Below are 11,495 nucleotides of genomic sequence, written 5' to 3' on the forward strand. Positions count from 1 at the left end.
TTGTGCTGCATGATGCAGCACAGTGACAGGAAACAATGGACTCCTCTTCATAAGCAATGGGTGCAACCTACCATCTTCCCATTCTGATTTAGGCTGTCTGTGAATTGCTTGTAATCACATCAGGCAAGTAATAAAGGAGTCTTTAAAAAAAACATGTGGCTACTTTATTCCCCAGTCGTCTCCAGCTGAGCTAGGGCTGTCTCAAATTCTCAGATGAGTATGATGCTCTAGTTAAACATTCATTTGTATTCTACCTTCTGTCATTTTGTACTAGATACAAAAAATTTTATCAGTAGCAATTATAAATACACAGTTATGTGAATGGTCATCGGTAAAACTTCTAAGAAACAATATAAAGTAATTTATAGTAATGAAGTTATTAGGTAATCTTTACACTGAATTATGAAAGATGTGAGTGAAGTGTTGTTTAATATTCATATACATGCAAGTTTCAGCTCAGATGGCAAACCAGTACAAAGAAAAGAAGGGTAGGCTGAGACATATTTGGAGACAATATTACTGAAAGGGAAGACGGAATAGATAAATATAAAGCAGAGATGTAATACTGCAACAAGAAATTGACAGACCACCCTCAGAATGATTGAATCCTTGGCCCTCCTCAGCCCAACAAGCCACGTTCCCCACTGTCAGTCTCCATGTGAAGGATGACTACATCGGTACCTCCATGCTTATGAAACTTACTAACCACCACAATACCTCCACTTTGACAGCTGCCGCCCATTCCATATCAAGAATTCCCTTCCATATTGCTTAGCTGCCTGTGGTCATGCCATCTGTAATGAGTAGTAGTCCCTCTCCATATGTGCCTAGGATTTCACTGAGACTTTCAACTGCTGAAATTGCCTTCCCACTTTATCCAGAAACAAGTTTCCTGTGCTTTATTTCCCCATTCCTCAGATACTCATTGCCTGACCAAACAGAGCACCCGCCTCATGACTCATTGTGATCCAGGACTTGAGCAGCTGATCACATTCTCTGCCAGGATTCTGACTACCTCTCACCATTACCTGAGCTGAGATATATCCTCCTCACTACCTTACCCACCTCATCCACAGCTGTATTCCTCCACCCACCCAAACTATGCAGTATCCTTGTCTGGTGTCTGTCCATATGAATGACCATCACCAAATTGTGGCTGAGAGACAGCAGGACCATCCAGCTGCTGAGCATGCCACTGAACACAATGTGTGTGACTTCAAAAATTGCTTCACAGCTGTGTCATCTGCATTCTTCCCAGCAACACCAGCTTTTCCCAATTTCATAGCTGTGAACTTGCCCTGCACTATAATTTTCCTTCCTGTAACACTCTTGATCTCAACTGAGTGAGTTATTCATCCTTAAAAATCTTTGACCATGTACACACTGATGTAAGGAATGTAATTAACTTCAAGCACAAACTGAAATCACTCCTTCTCCATTGAAAGATTTCTGAATGTTTAGTTGTGTGGTGACTTGGGTCTCAAACAGAGTTAACTATAAATCACTATATGAATATGGAACACAATATAAATTAATATTTTTTGAATGATTTCTTGAAACCTTCAGCTGACATTCTCTTTATTTCCTGTAAGATTGTACAATTTTGGCCTTGTGCCATTTTCAAGTATCTAAAACAGAAGTATCATACATTGGATACATTAGTGACATTTGTGATTTTGATGTAGTAACAGGTCATACCTGAAGATAAATTAGGCACACATTAGCGCATTATAACTTACTATATGGATGATTTTTTAGTAGCAGATTATGTCATATACGTCGTTGCTCCTATGACATCATGTTATGCTCATAAAATAATTAGTGGTGTTCACACTATTTTAGGAGTAAGTTACTTTTGAGCAGTTGTTGCAAAGCTCTTTTGTATAACATACTTAATACTAGGAAGATTATGATTATTTTACAGAAATTTGCTACTTAACCTGCATATGCTTTTGTTCTTACTTACATTCAATTATCGTAAATCATTGGTGTGAATATGACTGTATATAATTCCTTTAAAATAGCTTGTAAATATTTGTTTTGTTATTGTAGGAGCATGTCATTTTTGAACAGTTGGTACAAATATCTTATATATCACTTTTATCACAGTATTCTAATGAAACAGTACTGAGAACTACAATAGTCGAGTAAAACTTTATTGTGGTTGCATTTTATGAGCATAACATGATTTCATAGGAGCAAAGTCATATATGACATAATCTGCCACTAAAAAGTCATCCATAAAGTCAGTTATAATGCACACCTAGTGTGTCTTCAGATATGACTTGTTCCTACATCAAATCACAATTGTCACTAATGTAGCCAATGTATGATACTTCCATTTTAGATACTTGAAAATGGTGTAAGGCCAAAATTGTACAATGATACAGGAAATAAAGAGAATGGCAGCTGAAGGCTTCAAGAAATCTTTCAAACAATTCATCACAGCTGCAGACCCTATCACACTGAAAACTATAAATTAATACTTTTGTGTCCACTATTGGACTACAGCTCACATTATTTTTTTCTGGTATGGCTCCAATGTCAGACAGTTTCTGACAAATTTCCATTATTGTGCTATAAATAAGAGTTGGAGAGAACACAGTAGGTAGAAGAATCTGATGGGAAAGGCTTAAGAAATCATGTACCATATATGGCGAGCTTGTAGGCATATTTTCCATTGAGAAGATGTACTATAATTGTGAAACTGGTGTCTTCCTAATCACAGTGAGTGGTCAAATAATGATACATGAAACATGCAAATAATTAAACTAAATGCTGTCATTTGGGTTACTGAAGTACTGAATGATGTATCCTTCTGAATCTAAATAGAAATATTAATTTACAATATTAGAAATGGTGTTTTATTGTAACAGAAATTTCACACTACAGAGCAAGATGAATTCTGTTGCCTCTTCGATGTAGAAACTGCACACTTTTCGATTCCTTTTGGCAGGGATGTAACTGAAATATTTATTGTAGGTTGCTGTACAAATTGTGAATCAAAATGCTGTCAGATTTGCAACATTATTTGTTATTTATCTAGACTAAAAATACACAATGAATGAATTTTTAGTCTGCAGTGGAGTATGTATTAATATGAACCTTCCAGGCAGATTAAAACTGTATGTCAGACTGGTACTCAACCCAACACCTCTGCCTTTAGTGGGCAAGTGCTCTACCAAATGAAATATCTGAACATGACTTGTGACCTATCCTCACAGCTTTACTTCCTACAATACCTCATCTCCTACTATTGACACTTCATAGAAGTTTTGCTGCAAAACTTACGAGGCTGGCACTTCTGGAAGAAAGGACCTTGTGGAGACATGGCTTAGTCACAGCCTGGGAGGATTGTTTCCACAATGAATATTCACTTGCAGGCTCTGGCTAAGCCACATCTCTGGAATATCCTTTCTTCCAGGAGTGCTGGTCCTGCAAGTTTCTGTAGCAGAACTACTGTGAAGTCTGGAAGGTAGAAGATGAGGTACTGGTGGATGTAAAGCTGTAAGGATGGGTCATGCTCGGGTAGCTCAGTTGGTAGAGTACTTGCCCATGAAAGGCCAAGTTCTCAAGCTAAATACCTCATCTGGCAACAGTTTTAATCTGCAAAAAAACCTGATATATGTGCCATCTAGGTACATAATAAATTTTATTGTAGATAACTAATCACAGTTGTCTCCTCTGTTGGAAATACTTTCTCCAAGTATCTACTTTCAGCTTAGACCAAATGGTTTCCTGTTGTACACATGCAAGTCACAAGCATGTGTGTGCTGAGTCAGGGCTGTTTGGTGGAAAAAAATTGTTAAAAATGAAAGCAATATTTAATATACATACAAAATTAAGGGTGACTGTGTTGATGAAAATTTGAAATAAACTGAATCTGCATAAAGTGTGAATAATGTACTTTACACTAAGCTTTAATGCCTACATATCGAGTTTAAATGCTTATTTACTTCTAGTGTAGTTCGTACAATTTGTAGAAAGGATAGTTACATTTTAGTAATCTGTAGAACAGATGATTAATATTACTGTTTGTTCCAGTTTGTTGTAGGCTTCTTCAGCTTCCTGATCTTGCTGTGCTGCGAAGGTGCAACAGCAGCATTCCGAGCTTCTCTAGTACCCATACACGCATCATTTGGCATAACAACTTTCATGCTGGCTGTAGCGACATGCCTTACAGGTCTCACAGAGAAGGCCTTCTTTAAGCTTAGGTATGTATTCCAGAGAGAGAAAGTGTATTTTATCTACAGGAAAGGGACTAATCTGTCTTTACTTTCTATTTGCTACAGTCCAAATAAATTATTACCAATGTTTTAAAAAAGACACATGGAACACAATATTAACTTTATGTCAGAATAGGATAACATTTACAAGCTGTGAAATAAATTGCTATTAAGTTCCGTTACGTGGATATGTTAACAATAGTTTCACATTGAGCAAAAATAATAATAAATTGCTGCTGCTATACTTAATTTACACTACAATGACAAGATATAAAACTTCGTCATATGTTATGCGTAAAAAGCTAAAAGTTAAAAAAGAAAGAAATGTTCACTGGTGTGTTGTTATTAAAAATGGTGGGAAATGGTACACACAAGAATAGTTCTGAAATTAATAGGAATATGCTATCCAATAGTGGGTATAATTTAATGTCTGTGCATTTCGTCATTAATGATTCTGTTCATTACATTTCATAAAATTTAAATCAATTAATGTCTTCCATTTATTCCCAATATTTGGTCTTAACCTAATCCATATTATTTTGATTTCCTTCTGAAAAGGCATCCTTTGCCACTAGTTTATTTAACAATTTCTTTCCAAAGTAGCTTTCTTTACTTGTGCATTTATATCTCTGATATTCAAGGTAAATCACCTTTTTAGTTATTTGTTATTTACTGACAATTTTTCCTCATTTTTGTTTTTGTGTTAAGATTTTAATGTCTGCTCTGTCTTTTTCAATCTTTCATCAGTCCTTTATCCTGATCTGGGAACAGTAGGTCCACTTACTGTGTGACACATTAATTGCAGTCTACAGATTGCTTCTAGTCTTCAAATTATCCATCATAATCAACTTTCTATTCTCATACTTTGTGTACAGTGGCCATATGTATCAGATGACTAGTTTTTTTAACCCTTATTACTACTCTAACGTAAACATTTTCTGTTCCTGCTTTTTCACTTTCACTTTGGCTGTGGAGGTAGAAATATATTATTTCCTGAAGTTCAAATTATCATATTTAATTTTGTTTCTTTTATTCTGTAACCTTCTCAGATATCACTGGTTAATTTAGTTCCCATAACTATTATAATACATATTATTTACTTGTGACTTGCATCATAGCCACAGTAGACAGTGCTATCAACTTGGCATAAATTAAAATAAAGAGAACAAAAGCTATTACATTGGTCATCAGAAAGAATGATTGATGTTCTGAAATTACTGGTGAGTTTTAATGGCTGTTATTTATAATTTATTTCCCTGACATTTCAGTTTCTGTTAACTTTCTTTTATTCTTAATGATTTTCCAAACCTCCATTTTTTCCTCTAGTAATTTCAATACTGGACACTTTTATTCTTATGTTACTTTAACTGTCATTAGCATATATACATTACATTTATGCACATATCAATTATCAATTTGCAGCACCAATTACCAGAATTTGCCTGAGGAGGCTGTCATAGTGAACGCACTTGCCATAGTGCTTTCAGTCAGCGCAATTGTTGTTGGCTACATCGTCATGAGGGATGACTTCCGTTACCGTGGTCGTATTCTGATTACATCAGATGGAGATCTATGAAGATCTTAACACTTCTCATAAGTTTCTCATGTGATATTCAGAAAACTATTTACAAGGAATATAACTTGAGATTTCATATTTTCATTCATAAGAACACTTTTGATTAAGTGATTGTATTGAGCAATGCTCAAATAAAAACATTTTTGTTACACTTCTTGTCTGTTCTCTGATTCTGATTACTCTCTTGTGGAAATACTCAGATTTCTCTGACTTTATGGTATGTATCAGCCCTAAATCAGCTTACTAACTTCACTGCACAGCAGATGGCACTCTCAAGGTGATGGTACACTGCACTGAATGCATTTGGTATTAGTCTGTCACACAGCCTTCTAACAATAACCTGTTGCTTCTCAGTCACAGTGGACACCTAACGTCATTAATTCATCTTTCTTCGTTCCATCATGGTGGAAACTGAATTCAGTTTTTTAAAGTAACAGTTTCATGTTTGCCTATCTTTCCTGTTTATAATTATAATTTAATACTGTTGTCTTATGCACCCTTGTTTTTTCCTCTTTTTAAGTAACACAATATTAAATGTATCAGATGCAAGAGTTCAGGTAAATCAGTCATTTACTAGAGTTAGTCTCTATCAGCATTTGCAGAAAGCAATATATGACTTTCATATCAAGAAAAAAATAGTTTTATCTTCCACAGTGGTAGTTAAAACTAAGTATTAATGATCAGCTTAGAAAATTACCTTAGGCCGGTAACAGTTACTGACAAGATAAGAATTCGACAACTATGCAAGTTCTGGAAAGGTAACTGTTACTTGTCATTTGAAGTATTTGCCAGAAAAACATTTTACTTTCTGTCTGCTAGTGCTTAGTGATGTATATTTTCTCAAAAAGTTGCTATGTTTAGTGAGAGATGAACTTCTAAGAACTCTGCCAGAAATTCACATGCATATCATTCAGTATGTTTTGTGTCGCTATCCAAGAATACTAAGGAAATGAAAAATCTTTAATTCAGAGAGCATTAATAGATGCCATTACAGCATCTGCTGGCTATGGATTCAAGACACCTGAATTTTTTCACAATGAAATTGTGTTTTAGTAAAGAACAGGACACTATATCTCTACGTCAAACGTAACTAATCAGCCTGTTTTCATATTGAAAAATGTTTGCATGTAACTAACATAGAACAAATATATCTCAGTTATTACCAAGGGTCTGTGAATGAACCACTGAGTAGCTGTATTACTCTTTCAGTGATCTATGCCTAGCATAATACTGGTTTCATCCGTCAGAAAACACAAAAGGCATCAGGCTAATGGAGCAGTACCAAAAAAGACTTACAGGTGACAGTCAAAGTTACGCAATATTGCCATTTGCAAAAGAGATTTTTTGGTTTTTCTCAGTTTCTGTAATTTTCTTGTTCCCAAAATTTAAAAATGTAAAATCAAAGTATTTCATAATTTGAAGGTTTTATTATATCTCCCTAATAGACCTGATTTATTTGTTTTTAGAGGCTCTGGGGCAATTCTTCAGTACCTGTCACATTTTTGTTCATTTTGTATTATGCTGCTTTGGCAGCAGTATACAGGTGTGAAAGACCAATATAGTCTAACATGACCTTAATTTGTATCAGTCTAAATCATAATGTCATTTATTATGTTTTATTCATGAGAGACTGAAGTTTGTTTTCTGTCCTCCTGTGGAAACACTTACGTGATACGTTAGCACAAATGCAAAACCCCCATTACAAACTTGCTGTTGTTTGAACCATGTTTATGCTTGTGTTGTCTCACAGGGTTCCTGCATGGTGTGGCATGTGCACAAATTTATGTTTGTTTCTCTGTGTGCTTTCAGCTCTAAGTATTCGGAGATGCCTGAGGAAGGGATAATCATGAATGCTCTGGCTATGGTGTTGGTAGCTTTGGGGATACTTCTGTCTTACGCTGTGCGGAGGGAACCATTCCGCACACAAGTTAAGACTTTCGTCACTGAGCGACTGTAGACTAGTTTTACGATACGTTATTTGGACTGAATTGTTTCACTGCTGTAATCTAATGTCACAGAAGCTTTGTAGGTTCAGTTGTTCCTACGCTGTATTGGAAGGAAAAAAATTCTTTAACTGTTCAATCCAGAAATAGTGAACCATTAGAATTTTTATACATTTTCTTATCAAGATTGTCAGTCTTATCTTCATAACAGTGGACAGTGCCCTTTTTAACAGTGTACAAGCTGAAAGGACCAAAAAGGATATATTCTGTGTACAAAGACATTTTATTCCTGCTAAGGTACCTTATTATTATCCATACCATTTTTATAGACATTCTGTGTGTTCTAGCATAGTCACTTTTTATTACTTCGGTGCAGATAATCAGTCTTGTATATCGTTTTATAAATCATGCCTTTGTACATAAGCTTTGTAGTTAATAAGGAAAAATACTGACATACATTTGTGTACATGATCCATTTATATATATATACAAAAATTCAGATCTGTGCAAATGCGTGCATGAGTGTTGTATTTAAATAACTTGCTCTAAATATAGAGAAAAGTTAATGAGCAGTATGACTGAATATTAAAAGTAATTTGTTGTTATTGTTTGATGGCAGAAAATTTTAGAAAACTATAAATGTTAATTACACCTAACATATTTTGCACACTTGTGCAAAGTTCGAAATATTTGTCTTTGGAGCAGATTCTTTTTTTTAAAAATGAAATCTGTTCTATGATTACATCTTTCCTCATATTGTCTGCGTCACAAAAAGTTTTTAATTTTACCTCTGCCATCATTGTTATCTTTTTAAATCTTTTGGTGTGAAGATACCATGAGTGTTGACTTGACAGAACACGTAAAGAATTCGGTCAAGTAAGGAATTCTATTATTCAGATTTTTGTTATTGAGATATCAGATTAATGTATGAAAGAAAAAATAGATTTACATTTATGCTATAATTATTACATCGAAGCATTCAAAATGATAAGTGTTATTGGAGTATAAAAAGTTTCATATGTAACCTGAAGAAGTTTGACATTAAAGTATTAAAAAAACTGCCGTATTTTAGAAGTTCTTTGTCTGCTCACTGTCAATTACAAACAGCTATTTTTGAACTTTGATAGAGTCAAATGTAATGTGTATTACATGCTTATAAAGCATGCTAACATGCATTTAAAACTCAGTTTCTATGCGTCAGACAACAAGTGTTTTGTTTCTACAGGAATAGTATAAGATACCATTTACTCGTAACACAGTGAACTCACCACTGAGATTATCTACAAGGTTAAAATATGGTGTGATTAATATCATGACAGTGACACGGAGTGTAAGTTATGAACTTCTGATAAAAAGAAACATTGAAAAGCATTTGCAAGTTTTAAACACAACATGAACAAGAAGAAACCAAATCACTTGAACAAATAACAAATCTTGCATTGTATTAATATAACTTAATTATGTGCTTAAAAGTACCTCAAAATTAGCATTGTGTGCATTTTGATCTTTTCTGGGATGGTAGCAAGAATTGCATTCAATTTCCACACTATACTATGAGATCTGGAGATTATATTTATTTGCACTACACTGTACATATATTGGTGAAACATGTATAGTGTATTCATTCTAAACCTTGTTTTCATGCGATGGTATGGTATGGTATGCCTCCTCCTCCTCCTCCTCCTCTCCCCTTCCCCGTCCTCGTTATTCCTATTTGCTGCAATTGTCGTCACCACCAGCAGCACTACCCTAGTTTCCAGAGAACCATAACTTCAGACTTTTAATGTTATCCTAGCATTTGAACAGAATAGTAATGTCTGATTAAAATTTTAATGAAAGTTATTCTATCTCATAATATGAACATCTCTGATCTATTGTCTGATTGGGAACAACAAATGTTGAACAGTGTTAGAGAACCACTACATACTGCACCTCGTGAAAGAATTCACAACCACTGAAATGCATACATACATTTGGAAGACCAACTCTGAAATAAAATTCTACAAGGAAGACACAAAGTAGGTTCTCAAACAGAACGGTAAATCATTTGTGAAACATACAATAAATCTCTTTTGATAATATTTACACAAGGACAAATATCACACAGAACCAAAAGAAAAACTATCTATAGGTAAGTTGCATTATGTAAAGATTTTTTGAACACAGTCATTATTAAAATGACTAAAAGCTAAGCGGCATGGATATGTGTGCAATTACCTTTAAAGACTGATTGGTTTCAATTATAAATAGTTATAATAGGTCATCCCAACTGCTTTTAATAATCATTGAACAGTTTCAAATTTCCCTCAATTGAAGCCTCTTGCACATATTCTCAATGCTCTTCGTGACTGTACATTATGCTGTCTCAGTCTACTCTTATGAATAAAATGAGCCTTTTTGTATGAATGATGTCCTCTCAATCACACTGTGTACAGGAAACTTTGACTATTGTGTATTCTTGCTTCTCACTACGTCTTCCTTCCCTTTCCTGTCTACCTCCACATATGATGTGACAGCAGATAGCTTTCCAACAACTCCATAATATCTATATAAATAAATATGCTTACTTTCTGAATAATACTCCGCTTTCAATGCTATTAGAATCTTTCAACATGCTAAAATATGTTTTGAGTGTGTTTATTGTATGTAGTGTGTGTGTGTGCCTTATGTGTTGTGAATATTATATACTTTAATGTCCTTAGCAGATAAAGTGATATACAGATTTAAGCTATAATATGTGCAAACTGTTTAGTGTTTGTATGGTTATATGTTTATTCCTCAGTTAATGAAAGACAGCCATAATATTGAATAAACTCCTAGTATTTGGGTATGTGTCTTTTACAGCATTTAAATATAATGTCAATCTGTATGTTAATATATTTACAAATAAAACAAATTTCATATCCATTGCATTGATTTTTCATCCTCTTTAAGTGGAAGGCTAACATTGTAGGAAACGTCCAGCACCTGTGATTAATACATAAATGGTGAAGTAATAAATCTCTCTCTCTCTCTCTCTCTCTCTCTCTCTCTCTCTCTCTCTCTCTCTCTCCACACACACACACACACACACACACACACACACACACACACACACACACACACAGAGGGAGGGAGAGAGAGAGAGAGAGAGAGAGAGAGAGAGAGAGAGAGAGAGACGCTACAAGTGTATTTGATTTGCAATGATTTCCCATATAGAAGGCGTTTTATGTACATTGCTTGTGTCACTAATAGCTCATGAAGTAACAAGTAACACAACATAAATACTTTAGGTGGAGAGGTACAACATATTCGAAGGCTCCACAGAATGCAGTGTACTTCATGGTGGAGCCCTTCCTCATTTTAGCATGTGTGTGTCACAATATCTCAACAGTATGCCAAATTATTGGGTTGATCATAGTTGTACCAGACACTAAGGTATCCAGATCTAATACTGTTAAATTTTTATTTATGTAGTTAGACGAGTGAAGAATTGAATAGAATATAGGTCCATATTAGGTGCATTGCTAAGTCACACTGTGTACATTAAGGTTCCTGTAAGTGTAGGGATTGAACTTCTGTTTATTTTCGACTGAATCACGTTATATGTTACAATCATAACTGGTTTCAGACTCAAATGGCCATCTCAAGATAATAAACAGAAGTTTGAGAAGTCTGTCAGTGATCTCCTTCAATGGAATCTCACTTCTCCAAAATTCACTTAGACAGGAAATGAGAAATGTTTTCCTAAGAATTCAGATCTGTTCTAAC

At 34.7% G+C, this 11,495-nt stretch overlaps 1 protein-coding gene across 4 annotated transcripts in view; it reads left to right on the forward strand.

Annotated features, from left to right (window-relative positions):
• LOC126175873 (transmembrane ascorbate-dependent reductase CYB561) overlaps positions 1–10,644 on the forward strand; it is a 299,849-nt gene extending 289,205 nt beyond the window's left edge. For 3 of the 4 annotated variants that reach the window (XM_049922898.1, XM_049922895.1, XM_049922897.1), the window contains exons 4-5: positions 4,045–4,214; positions 5,649–5,953. In XM_049922898.1, the coding sequence (XP_049778855.1) occupies positions 4,045–4,214; positions 5,649–5,802 (324 nt within the window). In that variant the 3' untranslated portion in view covers positions 5,803–5,953. Of the gene's footprint in view, positions 1–4,044; positions 4,215–5,648; positions 5,954–7,611 lie in introns of those variants that run through there. The other variant, XM_049922896.1, reaches the window with a different exon arrangement.
• Positions 10,645–11,495: the final 851 nt, after the last annotated feature.

This window comes from Schistocerca cancellata, chromosome 3 (assembly GCF_023864275.1).
Source record: "Schistocerca cancellata isolate TAMUIC-IGC-003103 chromosome 3, iqSchCanc2.1, whole genome shotgun sequence".
Taxonomy (NCBI): Eukaryota; Metazoa; Arthropoda; class Insecta; order Orthoptera; family Acrididae; genus Schistocerca; species Schistocerca cancellata.